This window comes from Aphelocoma coerulescens, chromosome 4 (assembly GCF_041296385.1).
Source record: "Aphelocoma coerulescens isolate FSJ_1873_10779 chromosome 4, UR_Acoe_1.0, whole genome shotgun sequence".
Taxonomy (NCBI): Eukaryota; Metazoa; Chordata; class Aves; order Passeriformes; family Corvidae; genus Aphelocoma; species Aphelocoma coerulescens.
This window is the reverse complement of record NC_091017.1, coordinates 51051834-51078138: the sequence shown is the minus strand read 5'-3', so window position 1 is coordinate 51078138 and position 26305 is coordinate 51051834. Positions and strand designations below refer to the sequence as shown.

The following is a 26305-nucleotide window of genomic DNA, read 5'->3' as shown; positions in this document are numbered from 1 at the left end:
CCACTGCAAGTACTTGATTTGCATTACTAAGACCCCTGGTACTTACTTCTAAGGTGCTAAAGAACACAAAACCCAATTTACACAACCTTTTATTAATAGTTCTTGTGAAGACAATGTAAACAGCATTCCTTCAAGTATCTTAAAAAATTATTTGACAGTGGTTGATTTGAGCTGTGCACACTTCATCTTGGAACTCATACCATACCTGTCATTGAAATTTAATAAATATTTATAGTGTTATTTCCACTTTAGAATACAAGAGGCAACTCCTACTGACTTCAATGGAGTCTAAGTATATGCTAGATTGAATTAAGCCTTGGAGGGCCTAGGTCCATGAAAGATGAATATTTTGTTTGTACAAACTATAGTAAACAGGTTGCTTCTTCCAGGTATATGAAATTCAGGCTATGTCTCCTGAAATCAAGTTAAAAAGTTAGATTTAAAAAAGGACTTGGGTTAGCTTGCCTTGGTACAGAAATCTTGACAGACACACAAACACGAGTGTGATGCAAGGAAGAGCCAGGCACAGGCGAAGATGGACTCAGAGGAAGCAGAACACTCCTTCCTTGGAGGCAAGCCCGCAATCCAAGCTGTGGAATATGGCACCTTACACACTTTGTCCCCTCTCTGGCAAGGTGCTGAGCAGCCATCCTCCCTCCATCACTACAGCCTACTGTGGACACTGCCTCATGCAAAATCCTGCCTGATAAGCCTGCAAGGAGTATCTCATGCCTGCAGCAAAATAGGCAGAGGGGTAGAGAGCACCTGTGAGCTCCTAGTTTACAAACGTAAACAATAAACATAAAGCAGCCTAACATCTTAGCTGTTATTTTTTCCTGTTATATACAGATCTAGACAATAAACATAATCATTTCTACAGCCAACAACAAGCTTTGTTCCCCATACTACAGGTGAAGAGAAAACCTCTCCTGGAAGCTTATCTACTCCTTCTGCTGTTCCGCTGTTGGCATTCAGGATCCACACTTTGCCATCTGTAGATACTGCAGCCAAGAGAATTTTGTTATTTAAGTCATCACTTTGGAAAATGAATGGTGTTCCATATACACTTGAAGTGGCTTCAAATTTCCACAGTAAATTACCCTCCATGTTACAGCAGTAGATAAAGCAGTCATGAGAGCCAAAAAATATTTCTTGCTTAGTTAAACTTGAGAGGCACGGGGATGAAAACACTGGCCCATTAGTGGAAAACTGCCAAACCTACAGAAAGAACATAATCACTCATTATGAAAGGTTTTTCACATTATCAGTTTTACAACAACTATAATTTTTTAATAGACTCGTTGTTGATAGGAGAGCATTTCATTTCAAATGTACTCAATTTTGTGTACTAGTGAGGGCTGGTAAATCCTCGTCAAATTCTAAGTTAGGGTTTACACAGAGAGTAAGCAATAAAAGTCTCATAAAATAGATGTGGAAGAGGGAAGAGTTACTACCTTCTGTGAAGCCCATATAAAGATGGCCAATTTGGGAAAAGAATATTCTTGGGCTGTTGTACAATTATCAATGAACATCAATAATCCCGTTAATATGCCATTCTTTGCCAGAAAGGCAGATATTCTTTTTGTAATATAGATTTCCTCTGCTTATGCTAACAATGCACAGATCCCTCCTCAAGAGAGTATCAGTTCTGCAACACTGCTGCAAGCAGCGAGCAGGGCATGGGCTAACATGTATTTTATAATCAGAAAAGGCTTAGGAATTGCCATGTATACTGCATCTCAGGCCAACAAACAGTGTCAGTTGTTTTAACACCAGATACAAACTACATTTATCTCCAAGGAACTGAAAAAATACTCTCATTTAATTCAATGTGAAGGCTGACACATATTTTACCAGAATTATGATTTGGCAGTTTTTTTGATAAATGCATAAACATTCTAAGAATCCTTTAATTTTGAATAACAACCATCTTACAGAAGAGATAGCTTAAACCTGTTTGAAAAACTCCAAATGAAACCATGTCATTTGCTGGCACTACACTTGATAATTCACTTTGGGTATAAGGTCTGAACTAGAAATCCTCTTACTGCATCAGGCAACTCGAGTCTGTGATTTTGCCATGAACTGCATGGACTACCCTAGTGTCTCGGTTTGAAAGACAGGTGTCTGCTAAGGAAGGCAGAAGCCTCCCTTGGAGTGGCAGATGTAACCCCTTTCCCTCTGAGTTATTATAATTTTGAAATCAAGGGTCTTTAGGCAGAGATGTGGGAAAATAGGAATAACAGTTCTTTACTATATATATATATATATATATAACTAGTCAAACAAAACAACAACAACTATGACAGTAACAGCAAACACAAACCCAGTCCCAGCCTTCTTGGCTGTCAGGCTATTTCCCCTCGGGTGCAGTTCCGCTCGCAGCCGGCAGGGATCGCTGGCGGCTCCTGGTGAGCAGGGCAGGTGCGATGGTTCCCCCGCGGCTGCAGGGGGCGCTCCGGAGCGAGCTCGGGAAGCACGCGGCTGCTCTGATGCCCTGGGATCCCGGGGAAGGATGGAACAAAGGAGCTTCACAAACCGGTGGGCAGCTGGTCCCGGAGTCTCGGAAACAGCAGGCTGGACTGGTAGGCTGGAGCGGTAGGCACAAACACAAATCCCGGGTGGCAGACGAGATGTATCCAAAAGGGGAACCCCCCGGGGCTCCAGGCAGGCAGGGTAAGCACGGCTACAGCGTAGCGAAGGCTCAAAACAGCAGCGGGGCGGGCGGCCACAGCCCAGCCTCCAGCAGGGCAGGGAAAAGCAGCTTTGGGATCCCCGGTGTTGTTCCCAGCAGAAGGAAAGACGCCGAAAACGGGAACCAGCAGCTCCTTTCTCTGCACCTTCTCTCTCCAGACGCTGAGAGCGAACTGAACTGCCCGCCAGGTGAGAACAAAAGCCTGGCCGGGCCCTTTTGTCTTTCTTAAGTATGGCTATTTATCTCCTAGCAACATGCTATGGGAAAAAATTCCTTTAACAGAAAAAAAACTAGGACTAAACTGAAACCCCAACATTATCCACCCCGAATTTTTTTCCATACTAACATGTTACATGAAACTTAACTTTTTAACCATATAAATACAAGCATCACCTAAATTATATACATATGTACATGCTGATACTGATACAAGTACAGAGCCATGGGTAGTTCACCCTAAAACAAGGTCCCCTTGCGGTATGCATCGGGTCTCTCCATCCCTTTGCATCACCCACCAGGTACAACCTGGTCCCTGAGCAAAAACAACCCCACGGATGGGTTTGTCTTTGCTCAAGGCAGACTTTACCCAAACAGTTTTTCCAAGCATACCTCTCATGTGCACCACTGGAACCTTATCCCCATCTGTTGTTTGTAGGGGTTCGGATTGGGCAGGGCCGGCTCGGCTGGTGGAGCCTCGGGTGTTAACTAACCAGGTGGCTTTTGCTAAATGCACCTCCCAGTTTTTGAAACTCCCCCCACCCAGTGCCTTCAAGGTGGTTTTAAGCAGTCCATTACACCGCTCAACCTTCCCAGCTGCTGGTGCATGGTAAGGGATGTGGTACACCCACTCAATGCCATGTTCTCTAGCCCAGGTGTTTATAAGGCTGTTCTTGAAGTGAGTCCCATTGTCAGATTCAATCCTCTCAGGGGTACCATGCCTCCAAAGGACTTGCTTTTCAAGGCCCAAGATGGTGTTCCGGGCAGTAGCGTGAGGCACAGGGTAGGTCTCCAGCCACCCTGTGGTGGCTTCTACCATTGTGAGCACATGGCGCTTGCCTTGGCGGGTTTGAGGCAGTGTGATGTAATCAACCTGCCAGGCCTCCCCATACTTGTATTTGGACCACCGCCCACCATACCACAGGGGCTTCACCCGCTTGGCCTGCTTGATCGCAGCGCATGTCTCACAGTCATGGATGACCTGGGAGATACTGTCCATGGTCAGATCCACCCCTCGGTCTCGTGCCCACTTATAGGTGGCATCTCTGCCCTGATGGCCTGAGGCATCATGGGCCCATCGAGCTAGGAACAACTCTCCTTTATGTTGCCAATCCAGGTCTATCTGGGACACCTCTATTTTCGCAGCCTGATCTACCTGCTTGTTATTACGATGTTCTTCATTAGCCCGGCTCTTGGGAATGTGAGCATCTACATGACGGACCTTCACAGATAGCTTCTCTACTCGAGCGGCAATGTCTTTCCACTCCTCAGCAGCCCAGATTGGTTTTCCTCTGCGCTGCCATTTTGCCTTATTCCACCTTTCCAGCCAACCCCACAGAGCATTGGCTACCATCCATGAATCAGTGTAAAGGTAGAGCTTTGGCCACTTCTCTCTTTCAGCAATGTCCAGAGCTAATTGAACGGCTTTGAGTTCAGCAAATTGGCTCGATCCACCTTCTCCTTCCGTAGCCTGTGCAACTTGTCGTGTGGGGCTCCATACAGCGGCTTTCCATTTCCGGCTAGCGCCTACAATTCGGCAGGAACCATCAGTGAAGAGGGCATATTGTTTTTCACTCTCTGGTAGCTCGTTATACGGTGGGGCTTCTTCGGCACGCGTCACCTGCTCCTCTTCTTCTTCAGAAGATAACCCAAAAGTCTCACCTTCTGGCCAGTTCGTAATTATTTCCAAGATCCCAGGGCGACTTGGGTTTCCAATTCGGGCGCGCTGCGTGATGAGGGCGATCCATTTGCTCCAAGTAGCATCGGTGGCGTGATGCGTGGAGGGAACCTTTCCTTTGAACATCCACCCCAGCACCGGTAGTCGGGGTGCCAGGAGGAGTTGTGCCTCAGTTCCAATTACCTCTGAGGCAGCTTGGACTCCTTCATAAGCTGCCAAGATTTCTTTCTCTGTGGGAGTGTAGTTGGCTTCGGACCCTCTGTAGCTTCGGCTCCAGAATCCCAGCGGTCGGCCCCGAGTCTCACCAGGCACCTTCTGCCAGAGGCTCCAGGACAGACCATTGTTCCCGGCTGCAGAGTAGAGCACGTTCTTCACCTCTGGTCCTGTCCTGACTGGGCCAAGGGCTACGGCGTGAGCGATTTCCTGCTTGATCTGGGCAAAGGCTTGCTGCTGTTCAGGGCCCCAGTGGAAATCGTTCTTCTTTCGGGTAACCAGGTAGAGAGGGCTCACAATCTGGCTGTACTCAGGAATGTGCATCCTCCAGAAACCTATGGCGCCTAGGAAAGCTTGTGTTTCCTTCTTGTTGGTTGGTGGAGACATCGCAGTGATCTTATTGATGACCTCAGTGGGAATCTGACGCCGTCCATCTTGCCACTTCACTCCCAGGAACTGGATCTCTCGGGCAGGCCCCTTGACTTTGCTCTTCTTGATGGCGAAACCAGCTTTTAGGAGAATTTGGATTATTCTCTCTCCTTTCTCAAACACTTCTGTTGCGGTGTTCCCCCACACAATGATGTCATCAATGTACTGCAGATGTTCTGGGGCCTCACCCTTTTCCAGTGCAGCCTGGATCAGTCCATGGCAGATGGTGGGACTGTGCTTCCACCCCTGGGGCAGTCGGTTCCAGGTGTACTGCACACCCCTCCAGGTGAAAGCAAACTGGGGCCTGCACTCTGCTGCCAGAGGAATGGAGAAAAATGCATTGGCAATGTCAATGGTGGCATACCACTTTGCTGCTTTGGACTCCAGCTCATACTGGAGCTCCAACATGTCGGGCACAGCAGCGCTCAGCGGTGGAGTCACTTCATTCAAGCCACGATAGTCCACAGTCAATCTCCATTCCCCATCAGACTTGCGCACAGGCCAAATGGGGCTGTTGAAGGGTGAGTGGGTCTTGCTGACCACCCCTTGGCTCTCCAGCTCACGAATCATCTTGTGGATGGGAATCACAGCATCTCGATTTGTCCGATACTGCCGGCGGTGCACTGTCGAGGTGGCAATTGGCACTCGTTGCTCTTCCACTTTCAGGAGCCCAACTGCAGAAGGATTCTCAGACAGTCCGGACAGGGTGTTCAACTGCCTAATGCCCTCTGCCTCCACAGCAGCAATCCCAAACGCCCACCTGAGTCCCTTTGGGTCTTTGTAATAGCCATTCCGGAGGAAGTCTATGCCCAGAATACACGGGGCCTCTGGGCCGGTCACAATCGGATGCTTTTGCCACTCCTTCCCAGTCAGGCTCACCTCAGCTTCCAAAAGGGTCAACTGCTGTGATCCCCCAGTCACCCCAGCAATGGATACAGGTTCTGCCCCCACATGTCCCGATGGCATTAAAGTACACTGTGCCCCAGTATCAACCAATGCATCATATTTTTGTGGCTCTGATGTGCCAGGCCATCGGATCCACACTGTCCAGAAAACCCGGTTCTCCCGTGCCTCTTCCTGGCTAGAGGCAGGGCCCCTCTAGCCCTGGTTATCATTCTTTCCCTGGGCATACATACTAGAGGTACCTTCGAGGGGATCTGACATATCATCCTCCTGTCTGTAATACCTGGCAGCTCGGTCACGGGAGGCTGAGGCTACTTTCACCTTAGCGGAACCCCCTCGGTTAGTGCCTCCCTCCTTGAGTTCACGCACCCGCGCTGCCAGGACAGAAGTGGGTTTCCCATCCCACCTTCTCATGTCTTCCCCATGCTCACACAGGAAAAACCAGAGCTCAGCTCGTGGGGTGTACCCTCTCTCTCTCGCAGGGGGACGACGGGCTCTGACCTGGGGGCCTGTGACTCGCACTGGTGCCACACTGACCTTCCTCATCTCCTCCATCTCCTCCCTCATTTCCTTCCTCATCTCCTTCATCTCCTCTTTGAGGTCCTGGACCACAGCAGAGACATGAGCTTTCAGTGGACCATTGACCATGCTGTCATAATTCCTGAGCTTGTTGGCAACAGAGCCCACTGTTTCTCGGTTATTGTCAGCATCAATGGTTGCAATGAAGGTGGTGTATTGCGATGGCCCTAGTCTTGCCAGGTTCCACATCATCTGTCCTGTGCACCTGACCTTATCGGGGTCATTACCGTGCTGTCCATCCCTCCCAAAGAGTACCTCTAATACTGCCACCTCTCTTAGCTGTTGGATCCCTTCCTCAAGTGTCTTCCACTGCATTCTATGATGGTACTCCTGCATTCTCTCTTTGTGAATGAACCTTTCTCTCACACTCATTAAGAGCCGGTCCCAGAGAGAAAGGGGTCCTGGCTCCCTCACAAATATCTGGTTCACACCTGGGTCCTGGGTCAACGATCCCAGATACCTTGCCTCACCACTATCCAGTTGCACACTTGTGCCCATGAGGTCCCAAACCCGAAGCAGCCAGGTGGTATAAGGCTCACGCCCCCTTCGCACAATGTCGTCTCGCATACCACGGAGACTGTCGTACGACAGGGACTCAATGATGATTTCTGGCTCTGGCTCCCCTGCTGGTTGTGAGGGCCCTGGTTCCCCATCATCATTAACTGGTCGTACTGATTTGGTCTTACACTTCCTCCTTTGCACAGGGGCGACTGCTGCTGGCTGTACTTGTCCTTGGGGTTCAGCTGAAACCTGGGCGGTTGTAACATCCGTGGGTTCCGCTGCTGCACCGTCGGACTCACCCTCTTTGGGGCAGGGAGAGGTTTTTTCACTAGCTGAGGAGGTGTATTCCCTTAGCAATTGGCATATCTCCTGGCGCACCTGACCCATCTCCTGGCACATCTCCTTGCGCACCTGGCCCATCTCCTGGCACATCTCCTTGCGCACCTGGCCCATCTCCTGGCATATCTCCTTGCGCACCTGGCCCATCTCCTGGCACATCTCCTGCATCCCTTTCGCCAGTACCCCCACCCATTTCGGGTAGTCCATTTCTGAGGTGGGCTGTTGGGTGGTATCAGGCTGTGGGGCAGGGTCTCTAGTGTCTGGGGCTGTGTCAGGCTCTGGGGCTGAATCAGGCTCTGGGGTAGGATCTCTAGTGTCTGGGGCCGTGTCAGGTTCCGGGGCAGGATCAGGCTCTGGGGTAGGAACTCTACTCTCTGGGGCCATGTCAGGTTCTGGGGCAGGGTCAGGCTCTGGGGCAGGATCTCTAGTCTCTGGGGCTGGTGTCTGGGTAGTTATCCAAGCCAGTCTCAACTTATCCTTGAATGCTAAATAGAGTAGGCCTACCAGCAGCAGGTGGTTAGTATTCAGAAGGAATCTAAACCCTTCAAAAATTGATGGGGTGGGTCCAAAGAACTGGTTGAGGGGTTGGGGGAAAACTTCCCCTGGTGTCATTTCCTCACAGAAGGTACCATTGTTAACATAACCCCAAAAACATGCGCTCAGTGTGTGATAGCCATTTATCCACGTGCCCACATTCCGGAGGAAGTTAAAAACCCATGAATTCCTCACCTTCTCGACCCACAGCACGAGCTGGATAACAGCAATGGTAGCCTTAGTGAGAGGACCCATATTCAAGTAGGGAGCTGCAAAGGGGAAGAATATAGCCACGGCCACATGCCACCCGAACCAGGGCAAAGTAGACCACATAGTGCTGCCTACCAAGGTTCCTATATCCAACACACCAAATTAAGTTATCCAGGAACTGTTATTCCTTTTTCACCTCTCTCTCTTAATGCCCTCAGGCCCCACGGTTGGGCGCCAAGATCTGTCTCGGTTTGAAAGACAGGTGTCTGCTAAGGAAGGCAGAAGCCTCCCTTGGAGTGGCAGATGTAACCCCTTTCCCTCTGAGTTATTATAATTTTGAAATCAAGGGTCTTTAGGCAGAGATGTGGGAAAATAGGAATAACAGTTCTTTACTATATATATATATATATATATATAACTAGTCAAACAAAACAACAACAACTATGACAGTAACAGCAAACACAAACCCAGTCCCAGCCTTCTTGGCTGTCAGGCTATTTCCCCTCGGGTGCAGTTCCGCTCGCAGCCGGCAGGGATCGCTGGCGGCTCCTGGTGAGCAGGGCAGGTGCGATGGTTCCCCCGCGGCTGCAGGGGGCGCTCCGGAGCGAGCTCGGGAAGCACGCGGCTGCTCTGATGCCCTGGGATCCCGGGGAAGGATGGAACAAAGGAGCTTCACAAACCGGTGGGCAGCTGGTCCCGGAGTCTCGGAAACAGCAGGCTGGACTGGTAGGCTGGAGCGGTAGGCACAAACACAAATCCCGGGTGGCAGACGAGATGTATCCAAAAGGGGAACCCCCCGGGGCTCCAGGCAGGCAGGGTAAGCACGGCTACAGCGTAGCGAAGGCTCAAAACAGCAGCGGGGCGGGCGGCCACAGCCCAGCCTCCAGCAGGGCAGGGAAAAGCAGCTTTGGGATCCCCGGTGTTGTTCCCAGCAGAAGGAAAGACGCCGAAAACGGGAACCAGCAGCTCCTTTCTCTGCACCTTCTCTCTCCAGACGCTGAGAGCGAACTGAACTGCCCGCCAGGTGAGAACAAAAGCCTGGCCGGGCCCTTTTGTCTTTCTTAAGTATGGCTATTTATCTCCTAGCAACATGCTATGGGAAAAAATTCCTTTAACAGAAAAAAAACTAGGACTAAACTGAAACCCCAACACCTAGGCAAACAGTTTTTCTACTTTCTCCTCTCTCTAACAACAGACATTTCTATTTGGTTCACAAAAAGGTATATGTCAATCATTAAGCCTCAGAAAACAGTCATAATAAAGTGTCTTATTCAGGGTTTTGTGACGGACATAAAAAACCCAACAACACTTTTACCTTTTCTCCAGAGTGAGTGTAACAATATAAGTTTCCATCCACACACCCAACACAGACGTAGTTCTCATTGCAGTGAGGAGAGGAGAAGAGAGGTTTTCCAAGGCTGCTTTTCCAAATCTTACTCCCCGTCACCTGTAAGTGGCAGCATGGAATATCTGATGCTTAACACAACTATAAGAAATAGCACAAAACAACCCTTCCATCACTGCCTGACCCAGCCATTATGTAGTGTGGAAAAAAACCCCAAACCCCCAAACCAAAACAACAACAACAAAACCCACACAAAACAAAAATGTAATCAAAAAGTAGCTTTCTCCCACCCAGAATGCATACCAGAAGCAAAAGTACTCTTCAAATCTTATTCCAACAGCTGTATAGTGTTTTACACAGGACAGTCAATACCCATTTTTCACCCTTTCTTCCTCCCCCTAGGCAAAGTAATAATGATAATTAATAGTGTATTAATAGTGTAGCAGTAGTTCTAATAAATGCCAGATTCAGTTTTTTATTTCATTCCCAGCACCTCAGTATGTGACAAAGACCAATCAAGTAGAGATACCTTGGAATCAAGTTATATTGATACTCTAGGACATGTGTCCATGGACTATGACTGTCTCAATGCATTCCTAGTGCGTCCTGCACGTTCCCCAGGAATTAGGATTAATAATAAAAATAGGAATGTGCAGACTCACTTGTAGGTGGGTTTCTCAACTACCTGTTACTCTGGATGACAGAATAAAAAAATATCTTTTCTTAAGCACAGCCCACTCTAGCTGCAAAACCACACACCCTGGTTTTCTAATGGTAGATTGGCTGTTACTGAGGACTTTGTAGTGGGTGGAAGGTAAAGGTGATTAGGATGGATGCTCTGTGTTGTGTGAGTACAAAAACATTAATACCTTCTTCAAGTCCCCGTTCCTTTTATCAAGCAGGACCAGCTGTAAGCCAACAATGCCTCAGAAAACAATGAAATTGCTCCACATCTATCAAGAATGCCATTTCCCCAGTGCAAAGAACAGAACTGCACTCAGAGATTAAAAGGACAGCTCTTAAATATGGGGAGGGAAACAGTAGAAAGAATGAAGGGGCTTCTTTCTCCATTCTGTTCTGATTTCTGTATGTTTTTTTCCAATCCTACTGTCAAAGGAGGAGCGGGCAGGAAATAAATCTACAGACTTGCTCTCGCTCACTGGTTTTACTGATATGGGACTGACAAGAAACTGATTGCAACTTTGCCTACAGTCAGCCATGTGAATTTAAGCAAGTCACTTCAGTTCTCCCTATCACAGATAGATTTCTGAAGTACGAGCACTATTATGGTAACCTTGTGTATAATTATAATGCCCCCACATAGAAAATATTTAATGGTAACATATGATCATCTTCCCTTTCATCAGAATAGTGATCTTAACTTCAGAAATACATTTGGTTTCATTTAAACTTGAGATCAGGATGAAAGGCACGTAAGCAAAGGTACATACTGGGTTAACAGCCAAGAACAGTCCTCCTAGTGTAGCAACATAGAGGTGATGAGGAAAATAACTTAGACAAGGAGATGAAAACACAGCTCCACCTTCGCAATGTAACTTCCATATACACACCCTTTTCTGTAAATAATAAACAATATTTCAATTGGAGTTAGAGCTCATCATGTTTACAAAGCCCTTTGAATGTCAAACATTATCAAATACTGTGTTTACTCAGCAAATACTAGTTAAGAAGTGAAGACAATCTACATGCTATGACAGCAACATGTGCCATTGGCCTTCTCTTCCAACAAAAAAACTAAATTCAGCTAATCAAAAGGCAATATCTGCCCCTTTTATTTTTCATCTCCCTCCATCTTCTCATTTATAATGTAAGATTCTTTCCCCACCAGAAAACCACAGTTCTATTTCTAGCTAGGCACCCTATTCTGAAACACCCATGGAGAATTAAGTAACTAAGAAACTTAAAATTTGGTTTCAACCAGGACTAATAAGACAAGAACCACAACTGAGAACACCACTGAAACGATTTACTGCCACATAATCCTAACCTTACTTACAGCAGGCCTAACTTTCAGAAGTGTGATTGTGGACTCCTAAAAATACTAACACCAGTGGAACTTCCTCTGGTGTACTACAAACAGAGTCTAAACTGGATATTTATTGTTCTATATGTAAAAGTCAGTCTTCTTACATAAATATCCAAAGCATACACATGTTGGTCATGTGATCCAACGTAGACCAGTCCACTGGCAGGGTCTACAACTGCAGAGCTTTTCACAGTGTCTCCTGTGACAAAAGTCCAGTGTATTTCTCCATCACTGCTTTGAAGCACATACACTAAGCCATCATAACAACCTATGTGGAATAAAACACAACAGGGGAAAAAAGAATAATGATTATTTGCATTTATGGTGTGATTTATGCTGTTAGTTGCATCACTGCTGGAAAGAAATAAGATTATTCATAAGGTAGAGTTTCAAAATATTTTCCAAAGCTCCTCTGGTGTTTTTAGCTCAAAGGTTTTGCTGATACATTCAAAAATGATTGTTCTGTGTGTTTTTTCTAGGTTACATTTAGAATAGACTTATTTCACTGTCTTTCTATCAAATTTTTCAGTAACAATATTAGAAGACATAGCAAGTTGCTGAAAAGGGAGAATACAAATTTTTTAAATTACCTCTTTGTCTAGTTTTTGTTTCTGAGAACAAAGGTGTTAGAAGAATAAAGTTTGTAAGTTTTCTAATGAAAACCAAACTGACATCATAGAAACTCCTTCATGTTAATGAAATATTCAACTTTATTATCAAGAGTAAATAGCAATTAAAATACAAACAAAAAGATGGCAACATTAGACTTGCATTAAAAATCCTCACAACTTGGACATCTGTGCTAATCAGTGATTTAGATGTATTAGCTAAAAAGATGACACTAAGACGAACAATGGCAACTCCACTGACAATGGATACGACAAAACCAAAAAATTATCCCAACATATTCTTCACATTTCCAAAAAGAAGAGTCAAATGAGATAATTAAACTCTGAAAAACAGTATGAGGTACCATGTACTGATTTCTAACTATCCATTTTCAAAGACATTTTAAGATTGTATCACCTTTCCATACTTTAAAAAAAACCAAAAAACAACAGTTTAAATGCCACACCTTAATCTACCACTAAAAAAGAAACTGTAGCCATTGATTATTCCTTATTAATAAGTTGGGATATAATAAACTGCAAGAGTATATGTTAGATAAGCTCCATCACTCGTTATCATGAAACTTAAATTACTTCTTCTTCTGTTTCTATTTTACAATAAATTAGTTCTGAGGCAGATATGGAAGTTGATGGATGGGGGACAACCAGAGATAAGAAATATGATTCTCTGTCATTCATCTTGTATTTAGCAGAAAAAAGAATTTAAAATGAAGGGTGAAACAAAAGACATACCAACAACAATGAAATTTCCACACTTGGATACACAGGCAGAAGATTCAATACGATCTCCAAGGGTCTTCTCCCATTTTATTTCTCCCAAATCCAGATCAATTGCCTGCATTGCATGGGAGTGAGAGCCAACATATACACATGCAGATACTTTTTCTTTAGCTGGTATTATAACCAGTGGTGATGCATCAACACATTTTCTTGTGTTTGACTTCCACCTCACGCACAATGCCAACTCTGTCACTGGCAAATGACTACATTCGGCATGGATTTGCTGAACAGAGGAACAATCATTTTTATTTGCCTTGTTTTCAACTGTTAAAATTCCATTCTCCAGTTCAGACCCTTGCACATGGCTTTTCATTATACTTGGAGTCTTGGAATGCAGAAAGCATGGCTGCTGTAGTGGTTCCACTCCTACCTGTACTGTATTTTTGGGTTGCACAGAACACTTGGTGAAATTCATAGGGAAAAAATGATTTCCTCTGTTCAGTGCAATAAATGGCATTAATCCTGAAGCAATCTCAAGACCTCTTGCAGATGTCAGTTTAATATATTTTCCATGGAATTCCTCTCCACTGCTCCCTCTTAATTTTCTTTTCACAACATTGCCAGGATTCATTAACTGTTCTTCATCTGGAAACAACATTTTAAGAATATGTCTGTAAACCTCTTCAATTGAGTGGCTGAGAATAACTTCAAGGAGTCCAGGCAAAGCTTTGCCTACTAACATCTCAATTTCATCATAAAATCGTAGTGCCTTTAGGGAGTCTCCACCACTGTACAGAAATACTGCATCTTTAGAAATTCCAGTGGAATCACCTGGAAGACCGAGGACAGACTAGAGAAAAAAAGGAGAGAGATACCACAGGTGTTATACCATGTCACACATATAAAACCTCAAGCGGGGTAGAATCCACCTGAACAACGAGAAGTCCTGCTAAAAATCAACAACTGAGAAAATTCACTGCTCTACAAAAAATCACTGAAACATGTTAGTGCCAACAGAGGGACTGATATATCAAGAATTAGGAGGAACAAGGAAACAGGGAGATACTAGTTCTGTCCTACAAAATGTCTTGCTCAATTCCAATCCTGCAGCCTAAGGAAATAACGGGAATTGTGATATATATTGATTGGCCATTTTCAATACCATTTATCAAGGACAACTTTGCAGATAAAACATAGATGCCTTTTAATAAAATCAGTTTAGGTGTTTTATTTTATTAATAAAACTTATATAAACTGTTCTTTTTTACTTCTAAATTATTTAAGCAATCTACTTACTGACCTACTTTTGAAGTTATAAGCCCTTCAGTTCATGAAAGATTTTGCATTTGGCATTGTTACTAAACAAACAGCAATAACTGTGTCACCTCTCACTGCACTCCCTGCTTATTAAGCCTGGGTGCGAAGTCCAAATCCTTTGGTTTTGGAAGCCACCTTCTGTTGTCCATAAAGGGTCTAGGTCATATCCAATCCCTTGGGTTATCATTTCATAGTCATCAATGCAAAAACGGTTGGCACAGACAAATAAATTTACTACATTTACTTGCTCAAGTCCTAAGCCACAGCTAATCCCACTTTCAGGTGAAACTTTTAAGTCCACCTTGGAAAAACAAAGTAATACTGTTTGGCATCATATTTCAATACCTTGGAAAACAAGTCTCTAGCACAGAAATTTAGAAACAATATAAACAGGCAGTCCAAGAGACAGTTGTGCAACTGTGCCATCTATTTAAAAAAAGGAATCTTCAGTTTATAATTACCTTGAGAAATAGGAAACTCTACTAACACAGCAGCTATTTTTTTAGAAAGTTTCCATGTCCTAGTTCCTTGTTTTCTTTAGTGATACCTTCTTTTGGCATGAGAAGCAGCATTCAAAAAGCTACTGACAGATTATGTTCTTTCTATGCAAATTGCTTATACCTCATAGCCTTTGGTTTTATCTGATAGAGAAATATAAATGACTCCCTCTCGGCCACTGCAGAGCAACTATATTTAAGTATTAACTGAACAGAAAAGAGCTGTGCTGCTTAGATCTATAGGCAGCTAGAATGTTCTCGTTGCATTAGTCATACTTCTTAAAACTGTTTAATTCCTGAGACATGGATAATGATCCACTTGCAAAGATAAAAAGGCAGCTCAAAATACTACCTTCCATAAATACTGCAATCTTTCCCACAATTCCTCTGCGTCACTCAGCTTACTGTCACGCCTTCTGGAGTTTAGATGGTTCTGGTAAATCTTGTTCAGTTCAGATGTATCAACTTTGCCTTTGTAGAAAATAAAGGACAATTTTTTTTCATTGCTCTTTTAGTAGTAACACTTTCAAAACTTGCAGTTTCAAAACTAGTCACTATATTCTTGTATGTACTTTCTTATTCATGCTCTACTGCATCTGCATTTTTTTACACAGTTGATCAACTACATGAAACCCAGTAAGGGTTTTGAAAATTTACCCTCCCACATAATACCACCTTCAAGGCCTGTTTTTTCCTCAGCTGAAGTGAGGGTTCTGTTGCAGATTGCAACAGGAACAACTGAGGAAAGAAATCTGCAGTGTTAAAACTAAATTGATTTTTCCACTACTCTGACTCTCAAATGAAACATCACGAAGAAAACATAATACATGGCCATTATTTCCTACTAGGCATTAGTTATCTAATGTACATGTTCTAAAAGCATGACTCAGATACTGCATTTTGGTCAGTAAGAAAAAATAATTTTAAAAAGCAAGAGATACCATTAAAACAAGTGGCAAGGGTACTTAATGGCTTCATTTACCATGTGATGTTAAAGGCAAAGCTTTAATCACTACAATCTCATCAGGGACTGCATAAGCTGGTAGATGTTTCTGGAGTTCTTTAAGTGCTTCTCTTTCTTCAAAATCATCTTTGGGTAAAACAAACAGGATAAGTTTTTCCTGTTGATACCAGGTAACTGCGCAAGCTTCTACCTGGCAAAGAGCTTCAGCAGCCTGTAATTAAAAAATTAGTCTTGCTTTGAAATGCAAATCTTCATCAATAGAGTAAAAGAAGCAAAAAACAATGATTAAAGTGCATGCTTTTAAAAATTGTATGTTTCTCACATTCCTACATAACATCCTATGAAATATCCTCTCTTGTAGCTGAAGCTTGTGATTCACATAAAAATGAACTCAGAGATATATGTATTATTTGCCAAAATGCCATGAATGAGATACAATCCAGGAGTCTCACACTCAATCTTGTAGAACAATCACTACACTCAGTACTTTTCAGATGTTTATACAGTTCTCAATTGTCCTGGAAGAAACCATACAATAAAACAGTTTCCCAAGAACTCAGAAAAAACTCCTCCCTAAATTACGTGACTAGATTCTTTATAATACACCCCCAAATTCCTTTAGACACCTAAAAGTCATCTGAAAACAAGCAAATACCCATTTCTGATGATAACAATGTGTTCCTTATACCTGCCTTTTTGTAGTGGCATAGCCTACTCTGGTGATGTGAGCACTTACCTGCTGCAGACATTCAATATTAAAACGTTTGCCGTGACGTTTAATCTGATTGTCTTTTCGACCCAAGAAGAACAACTGTGCATTCTTCACTCTAACATAATCCCCTGTTTCTCTCATGGTACCCAGTGGCACAATTATTTCATCATCAAGAAAGCAGATTCGTTCTTCGCCACCTACACAAAAAAAGATTGTGGTCATATATATTTAATGGCTATCCGTAAATGAAAATTATAAAGAGTGTTTTATCAACTTTTCTTAAACTTTATCAAGCATTATAAGAAATATAGAAAGATTATTATCATCAATGCCCAAACTTCTGCAATGTACAATTCTGGCTATGCAGTTAATTCAGTTAATACACAGAAATTACTTCAGCTGAGGATGTCAAAATGCAGGAAGGGAGAAAGAAGTCAATATAACGAAGGCACAGTCTACAGATAAAATGATGGTAACTTCCTGTTCATCATTCCAACAACCTAAAATACCATCAGAAGGTTCCTGGCCCAATCAGAACTTAAAATGCTATATTAATCTGTATATCACAGGCAAATACCAAGTAAAATAATCAGTATATTATTAAAACTCAGACAATTAAGAACAGTATCTTAGAAGAATTAGAAATATAAAACAACCTATAAATATTTGTCCCTCGCCTTCAAGAACTGCAGATCCGTTGGCATCTCTGACCTCAAGTTTTGTTCCAAGGAGCAGTGATCCCAAAGGTATAGGAAAATCCATTCTAAATATATTAGAGAGAAAAATTGGAAGTCTTTCCCTTCTGAACACAAAACAACTGTCCCAGAAACCAGGTAGCCTGTAGTTTTTAAAGGACTGGTGTTAGACCAAAAGTAGATGCCTGGGACTTCTTTCTACAAATGCTTCTTCTTTAAAAACGTATCAATTTCTTAAAAATTAAAAACCTTATCAGTGTGCATGGGTGTCATTAATATATACCACAAAAACCCACAGAATGATAGAAAATCAGGCTTGAATGGACCCTGAAACACCCTGAGAGAACCCCAAGCATTTCAGTTAACTTTTAAGTCTCCCCAATTAAAATATCCATCAAGTCAACCAATTTAAACATGTGCAACTGCTTTCTAACTTGTTTTTCCCTAATTTGAGCTTTTACTCTATTTTAATAAGTACAGTTAAGAAAAGTTCAGAAAAAGATTTAGAAAACGTTCAGTTCAGAAAAGACTGAAATACAAGAAACTATCATTTCAAAGTCATGTATCTATTTATTAGACTTCTCTTGAACTACTGACCAACTCCTTCCTTTCCCTTCATTCTCCAGCGTCTTCAAGCAGTTGCAGGACCTCATTTATTGAATATAGAAGCTACTTCTGAGTGGGAGTATAGAATAATGTATTTTCCTCAGTAAAGCAAAACCTAAAACTTAAAGCAATTTAAAATAATGTTTGCATGGATTCCAGTTCAATTTCTATTTTAAAGTATTACACTTTATGTTTGAACTCAGAGAAAATTAGTTTTACATGAGAATTTAGTAATACTTCATGACAATCCACCATTTTTAGTCTTCAAGGGTTTAAGCATTAGGTTAATATATCACATCATTTGCGCAAACCATCCCATTTTGTAGGACGCATTTAACTCAAATTTCATGTATAATTATTATGCCATGGAATAATTACATATTTCAGAGAGCAAACGAAACATTGAGATAACTGGAAGTACCTTTCATGACTCTATAAAATAATATGGGAAAAAAAAGGCCAAACAGAGGAACAAGTCAGAAACTGAGTGAAAAATGACAGAGTGATAAATGATGAAAAGGAAGTCCTTCTTGAAGCTTAAGTAAAATTACTGTGAAACCTTGGGTGAACCACCTTGGACACATTTCTGTCATCCACACTACTAAAATAGGGGGGAGGAGTGGCTGTACTGGTTCATGAGATAATGGATTAGTCTATTTCTACATAAAACCCAAAGGTAACTTCTACCAGTGTAAACACTCATGAGGACTCAGTAGTCCTGGTAACAGGAGACTGAGGTTCTATTTCTGGTGATTTTCATCATTCACACGCCAAGCCATTGAGAACAGTGAATTTTCCTACCTAAAATCAGCACTAAAAACCTCCTCAGGAATCTTGTAGCAAGTGGCCCAGCTTGACACTTCAGTAATACCATAGAGATTAAAAATACTTGTTTTGTTCTCCTCGTGCTTCCAACTTTTCAAAAGACTCAGTACGGGAAATGCTTCACCACCAAGGGCTAAGACACGAAGTGACGTATTTGCAGACAACACTCTTGATTTAATAATGTGAGCTCCAAACCTTCTGAGAAGTGTTGGTGTTGCCTGAATGATACACATTTTTTAAAAAAAAGAGAAAGACCCATTACATTTTGTCATTATATGTGTACCTCTCTTCCTGCTTTATCATATCTTCTGCATAGCTGCCTTATGGATGTACTTTAAAACCTAAAGTTTTAGGTTCATAAAAATCTATGTATAATAGATGACATCAACCATCACACTGGTGTTTTGTGAGATTTTTTTTCTTATGTAAGGCCTTTAATGAGTACTATCAGCACCAATCTATGTTCTTCTGTACGGCTCCTTTACTCAGATGTGTTATGGATTCCCTTTTGTCTCAGCTATTACCTCAAGTGTATGCACATTAGTTCTTATGTTAATTACTTGGAAACAGAAAGCAACACAGTATTCTCTTCATGTTATTGTTTGAGCCTTTTTTCCCTTAATTCCAAAATGTTACAGCAAAAATATAACCTACGCATCTGATTAACCTGAATATAGAACATTTAAAGACCTTACGTAACACTAAAAATTCCTAGGATGTCAGATTCTGGGTTGTCCTTGATTTGTGTAAAGAGAACAGTTTACAAGAATTAGAATTTCTCAAAGCGTTCACATCACACTAAAATAAGCATGGGGAAAAGATATGAAACTCAAATCCCCCAAACCCAAATCAGCTTCCTTAAACAACTATTTATATAAAACTATTGGTGATGTAGAGTCCTTTCGCTGAAAGGAAAAAACTATAAATAGTTTTACCAGACACATTTCACTCTCATTCTTGCCTACTTTTCTAGTAAGAGGACTGGAAAATTAATGGGATGATTTCTTACCAGACTCTTTTTCTCTAGTAATAGATGAAGACCATCTTCTTTCAACTAATAATTTTAATGAGTTACAGCAGCAACAACAACAACAAAAACAAACCAACCAACCAACAAAGACGGGAAACATTTACACTCTTCCCTCCCTCATAATTACTTTTTAGATTTTTCAAGTCTTCTCAAAAAGTTAAGGTGGGAGGTAATGCCTTTCTATTATTTAAGAAACATCATAAAATTACTCATCCATCAGTTAAGCTGTAAGGAGAACATTTTTGTCAATTATTTGGCTAAGAAGCCTTCCTTCACTGATTAGGGCAGTGATCAAAAAAAAAACCCAACAAACCAAATCAAACTTTTCTTAGAAAGACATCTTAAAAACCTTCATTCACAAAATTTTGCCCTTCTCTATTACTGCTTAACATGCTTAACAAATGTATCTCTAAAAGTCTTAAAACACATACTTAAAAAATCTTGCTAATAGAGAGAAATATCTGAGACTTTTTTTTCTAAAAACAACTGAGCTAAACTGATCATGAAACTTGTATGTCATAGGATAATGTATGCCATTTATAGCAATCTTTAAAAATCAAAATAAGAACAGAGAATAGCTACAAAAGATTTGTAACTAATGAATTTTTTTCTGCTGTGGAATCTTCAGCCAGCTACTCACTAATCTTAAATTTATACCCTACAATCTCAACTACCACCATTCTTACCAAAAAAAAAAAGGAAATGGAACAGGGTCTGGAACAAATCCTACAAGGAGCAGCTGAGGGAGCTGGGGGTGTTTAGCCTGGAGAAAAGGAGGGGCTCAGGAGTGATCTTACTGGTCTCTACAACTGCCTGAAAGGAGGGTGTAGCCAGGTGGGGGTCGGTCTCTTCTCCCAGGTAACAACTGACAGGACAAGAGGAACAGGACAGGACTACAGGCACAGGCTAGGCTTATTCAGCCACACTGAATAAGTAAGTCAAGTAAATTTTCCAAACTTTAAAACTATTAAAATTGACATCATACAGAAGATGACCTACTTAAGACATAAGAGATGCATGAAGCTTCACCAGGTGACATGAAAACAGTAAGTATTGCCCTGAAATCAATTGTTACCTTGTTCTTGTTATTGTAAAAATGACAGTTAACCACCATATATATAGCACTGGTTTAGTTGTACTTTTAGCATAAAAACTACCATTAAAAGTCATTTATGAGGAAAGACTCCAAGATCAAGCCCATTAAAAAGTGCTTTAAATGTCTGTAACAGTTTACTCTATTACCAGATTCTTCACAACAAAAAGTTTAATTAATAAAATACTTAATTTAATTCTTTATAAGTAAAGGTTTCTTAAAATAATATTTAGCTCAATGTTTTCTATCACAAAATGTTTGAGGTTTTGATCAAATGGTAATTTTCTAGACAGCTAACACTCTACAACAAAAAGGAGAGCTATTGCCTTTGAGCAAGAACACTCCTGGTCCTATTAACATTAACATCTAGGTTGATGAAAAAGCAGTACACATTAGCAAAAGTGAGAAGCAAGACACTGGAGACACTTAGGTTTTGCCTACCTGCAACACTGTCACATGGTGGTGGTGAAACAGAGCAGCAGAGAGCTCCATGGGCATCATTTTCACAGTGTTTGGTACGACAAGAATAGAGGCTCCACTTGTCAGAGCAATGAACAGTTCAACCACAGATGGGTCAAATGTGAGAGGAGAAGCCAGGAATAGCACATCATCCTGTGTGATCTCAAATATGGATCTAAAATAAGAAAGCTAGGAATTACAAATCTGATGCATGCGGTCAAAAAAGCCTTCCAAACTAGAAGAATGAAAGCATGAAGGAAATGTGCATTAGCAAAGCTCAGATCTTAAGGGCTCTGAGTATGTAGACAGATAATTTGAGCAAGAGCTCCTGGACTGTAATTGTTGATTTCACTAATGATGTGTTTTATGAAGATACCCACCATACTACACACCAACAGAGTTCACTGAAAGGCATATTTCAACTAACAGATGCTCATTAAAAAAAAAAGATAAAGAAAAAGAAAAGCAAAGGAAAAGGAAAGAAAAAAAAAAGGAAAAAAAAGATTGTATTTTCCATAATAGATTTTTTTTAATATGAAATGAAACAGAAAGAAACCTGCATAGCCTAAAAAGGAATTAGGACTTAAAAACTACAGAACACAGTAAATATAACTGTGAACAAATGAATAATTTTGTTGTGTATTTCTTTTAAGCCACAAGCCAGACGACGATACAAAACTTAGAGCAACAGTGTACTATTTGAAGCACAGCCCTCAAAAATGAAGGCAAAGCACCATATAATACTGATAGAGAAAAATAAAGTTACATGATTCTGCTTGGAAATAAAAGAAAAAAAACACAAAAGCAGGTAAGGAGGAAGAAGCCTAGCTGTGTCAGCAAAAACCCTACCTACACTCCTCTGAAATATTAAAAAAAATCCTTAAAACATCAAATTTGTAAAAGCATTTGAAAGGAAAACTGAAAACCACACTTACTTAAGATGCTGAATATTTGGCACTATACATTTATGAGGCACTCTGACTATTTTGGGGATCCCTGTAGTTCCTGATGTATGCAGGACATACGCTAAAGTGTGTTTCTGGCCAGCATCCATGTATCCTCCTTCTGATGTTTTTACTTTGGTTTGATCTGGGCAAATGGTATATCCTGGCTGTGAGTTATCCACAGCTTTGAAAGGTTCACATTTACTTTTCATATTGTCTGCTTGTGAACTTAAATCAGTGTTGCTTGAGCTCATTTGGAAGAGAGTTAAACCAATATGTTCTATGGTGGAGGAATTGTAGTAAAAACAGCCAGGATGGGACATCCGGAATTTCTGCAAGAGAAAATGGACAATTCAGACAGTGGAAGTCAGGAGGCACTGTTGTTGTTCTACTGTGTGCAATGAAATAGGAAACAGCATTTCATACAAACAAGCTGTGATTTTTTACACCTCCACTTTTGGAGGACACACATCAGACAGTTATAAGCTCATGTATTTCTATAAATTGAGTGAACACAGACTTCATGAATGTGAAATAAACAGTTATCTGAGCAAATTAAAAAAGAAAGAAATATACAAAAGAACACTGCAGAAGACCAAGAAATCTGAATTATAACTTGTCTACTCCCTTTGCAATGAGTGAGGGTATAAGATTTGGGAGGAGTTAGACAAAGGGACACCAAAGTATTAAATGAAGGAGCTTATTTTAATTATTGCAGATTTCCAGCTCTCAACCTTGACATGTAAAGAAACAAGTCTGGAAAAGTTTTCCGATGTCAGTGACCAACAAGGCTGCCTGAACAACAGTGTAACAGGAAAGAAGGCACTTTCTTTTTGAAGAGGGAACAAGCATTTTGTACTTCTGATTTTAAAGATGTTCTTTTCTGAATAAGAAAGACAACCCTTTGCCATGAAAAAACAAAAGCACTCCATCCAAGCTTATTAAAACAGAATTCAATCTGCATATCTACATGTTTAAATTGCTCTTTAATGCTTCCTGTAGAAGCATGAACACTTACATTTGTTTTGTCATTCTCAACAAGAATATATTGAAGATTGCTTTTCTTCATGAAGTAAGTGGATATGGCTGGTGGTGCATCTGGATCAATAGGTGAATAGGCAGCTGGGACTTGAAGGATTCTAATAAAACACAAATGTTTTAAACAATTAGAAAAAAGAAAAAAGAAAATCCTCCTAGATTTTTCTAAAATTTCTTTTAGACTTTTATAGTGGCCTGAGCTAGAAAATGTAATCATGACTTTTAAAGATCTCATTGGTAACCAAGTAGGATGAAAATCAGTGTTGCCTTTTGGTTTTTTACTACACGGGAAAAGATTAAAGCTAGATGAAAACATTCAATATTTCTGGCCAAGCAAGTCGGTGATGGCAAAAGGTATCACTGACATCAACACTGTCACATTTTAAAACCTGCTATTGACTAGAACAGAAACATATAAGCTTTCCATTTACCCACATACAACATGTACAAACGTATTCTAAAAAGTACCAAAGGCCTGCACGCTGAAAACACTTTCCCACGAGTCTAAAGAATGCAGGTAAGAAAATCTAAGCACTCACTGGGATATCTTTCCTACAAGGCAGGCGGAGGGGCTCCCTGCCCCGCGTTCCCGCTCCCTGCCCCCTCTAGCGGCGCTCCCGGATAACCACAGGCGCTGGAATTGGCTACCGCCCCGAAAATCAAAGCGAGTAAGTGGCGACTAAAGTATGAAGGATCCCCAGAAAACCTCACATTTGCTCTGCTCTTGGGTTCTGTACTGTTCGTGTGTCCTGTACTGTACGTACAATTTACTTTACTTCCTCTCTGTGCAAGTGGTTTGCCACTGCAGTAGCGCCAAGGTCCTGAATGGAGACATGAGAACAGCAGCATCCTGCGTGCTCCTAGAGCCACTTGTGTCAGTAAGCATGTAATGGGATACAGGACAAATCAGGCTGCAAGGGACCTCAGTATGCTGAGTTCGACCTCCTGCTCAGGCAGAGCCAGCTATGACACCAGACCAGGTTGTCCAGGTCTTTGTCCAGTCAGGTTTTGAACACCTCCAGGGATGGTGCCTGCACAACATCTCAGAGCAACCTGCTCCACTGCTGCACGGGGGCAAAAGCATTTCCTGACCAGTGAGAAAGTTCCTCAGTGCTTGTGGGAGGTTTATGATTACAGTGCTTGCTCACTCCACTGAAATCCTCACACTCCACTGTGGCACCTCTTCTTGTGCCACTGTGTATTTTACATGTGGCATGACAATAGGAAAATCCCGACACAGTCCATGCCCCAGGAAGCACAACTACTGCTGTATTCATCACCTGAAAAAAATATGCTTGTGATCGTTGTCTAATACATCATAAATGTCAGGAATACAAAAGATACCTATATAAAAGATCCAAACATTAGAACTCATCAACAGGAGCAGGATTTTAAATATTGCTGGATTAACATGAGTGTTGTTGATAACAAGCATTTCAACTTCCTAGCCATTAGTTAATCAATATCACTTTAGTGTTACACTGGTCATTACTTCTTTCTGCAATATTTGTAATGGAACATTAAATGTATATTTATTTAGCTTAAAACATGGAATTGGCATTCAGAGCATCTTTTTTTTTTTGCCAGCAAGACAACACATTAAAAAACCTGCACAGTTCTTTTCTCAATAGATGTTTCTGTCAGATCACTTCCAGTTTTAAACAAGCAGAACAAAGATACTAGTCATTAATTTTTCTGTATTTCTATAAACATGCTAAGTCACTTTTAATGAAAGCATGCAGTTACAGTTTACAACTTTAGAACTTAAGATTCAGAAATATTTTAGCAATGTCTTTTCAAAAAATTGTAATATTGCCATCTTTTTCCCTAAATGACTCCAGCAAGACTCCAGCACTTTGACTGCACTACTATGCCATTACTATATTTTTTGTTGTTATTAAAAATCTAAACAAACTGTAAATTTTGCTTTAACAGAGATGACCCTTAGAAAACCAACAGAGTGCAAGCATTCAAACCATTACCCTAAGATCCAAGATGGCAGGTTTATTCCTGGATAGCAGTAAAGGCCTATTTCACATTTGTCTTGGTGGTCACAGTGCTTCTGAAGGAAAGCTGTCAGTTCCACGGCAAGCTCGACCACCGTGGCGTAGGTGTAGAAGGCTGGAGGTTTCCCAGTGCATTCATCAAACCAAACTGCTGCTCTGTCCGAGTGCAGGCTGGCTGCCCGAGCCACCAGCTCCTGAAGCGTCATCGCGGCTGCATCGCTTCAGTCCCCCTGGAAGAACCACAGAGCAGACTGCATTGTCACCTCCTCGCTTTCAACACTTCAGTCGGACTATAAAGGCACACAAAACACTACCAGGAAGGAAAAAAAAGAGATCCATGGCAGAGAACACACAGCTCTACCACACCTTAGACTGCACAAGGTGCAAAGCTGTATTCTTGACTTGTACAGAGGTAGTTTGCTCCTCACCGGTACACGCTTATTTTTAAAGCTGGGCATCACTGAATTAATAACTTCATTAACACAACTTAATTAATTAATAACTCTTTCAATGGAAATGTGAAATACGAATCCTTCCTTCACAAGCAGAAACTCGCAACACGTGAACTTTTAGGGCACTGCTCGTGCTGGTGCCCGCTTCTGCCCCACGAGCCCTCCCGCCAAGCCCGGACCGGTGCCCAGACGGATCCAGGCTATAGCCCCCGCTCGCCTCTTTTAGGTAGATAAACGGGGTAACCCCCGTTTCCGCACGGGGCGGGCACGGCCCGGCACTTCCCGGCGCTCCTCGGGATCCCCGCCCGCGGCACTTCCCGGCGCTCCTCGGGATCCCCGCCCGCGGCACTTCCCGGCGCTCCTCGGGATCCCCGCCCGCGGCACTTCCCGGCGCTCATCGGGATCCCCGCTCGCGGCACTTCCCGGCGCCCTCCTGGCCCCGCCCCAGTCCGGCAGCAGCGGCGCCTCCGATTGGCGGGGCGCGATAATACCGCGCTCTCATTGGCCAGGGGCCGTCGCGCCGTTTGGGCATCAACAAGCAGCGCCTGCTCCGCCAGAGCCCTCCACCATTGCTGCCTGAGGGAAGGAGGGAGAAGAGAGGAACAGCGAGTGCGCCAGAGCCTTCCCCG

At 42.2% G+C, this 26305-nt stretch overlaps 1 protein-coding gene across 2 annotated transcripts; it reads right to left on the bottom strand.

Moving 5' to 3' along the window:
• Positions 1-71: 71 nt before the first annotated feature.
• On the bottom strand, positions 72-26199 carry AASDH (aminoadipate-semialdehyde dehydrogenase). 2 transcript variants are annotated; one of them, XM_069014059.1, is made up of 15 exons: positions 25894-26199; positions 25201-25454; positions 23199-23319; positions 22172-22512; positions 21219-21411; positions 18631-18872; positions 17185-17291; positions 16553-16725; positions 15835-16027; positions 15205-15323; positions 13051-13888; positions 11794-11957; positions 11094-11219; positions 9613-9744; positions 72-1218 (listed from the first exon to the last, which is right to left on the bottom strand). In XM_069014059.1, the coding sequence occupies exons 2-15, from the start codon at positions 25428-25430 to the stop codon at positions 820-822; spliced, it is 3378 nt and encodes a 1125-aa protein (XP_068870160.1). In that variant the 5' UTR covers positions 25431-25454; positions 25894-26199; the 3' UTR covers positions 72-819. The 2 variants fall into 2 exon arrangements, with proteins under 2 accessions (XP_068870160.1, XP_068870161.1); XM_069014060.1 differs by lacking the exons at positions 17185-17291; positions 21219-21411; positions 22172-22512; ... (1 more) ...; positions 25201-25454; positions 25894-26199 and having other exon boundaries at positions 18631-18798.
• Between the last annotated feature and the right edge of the window lie 106 nt (positions 26200-26305).

What these genes read in the sequence shown, in the direction of transcription:
- AASDH (XM_069014059.1), bottom strand. Translation starts at nt 25,430, where the DNA reads ATGACGCTTCAGGAGCTGGTGGCTCGGGCAGCCAGCCTGCACTCGGAC. An exon ending in TGGAAATTTCATTGTTGTTG is followed by an intron (nt 11,958 to 13,050) that starts GTATGTCTTTTG and finishes TATTCCACATAG; the next exon opens with GTTGTTATGATGGCTTAGTG. An exon ending in TGTATGCTTTGGATATTTAT is followed by an intron (nt 11,220 to 11,793) that starts GTAAGAAGACTG and finishes TATTATTTACAG; the next exon opens with AAAAGGGTGTGTATATGGAA.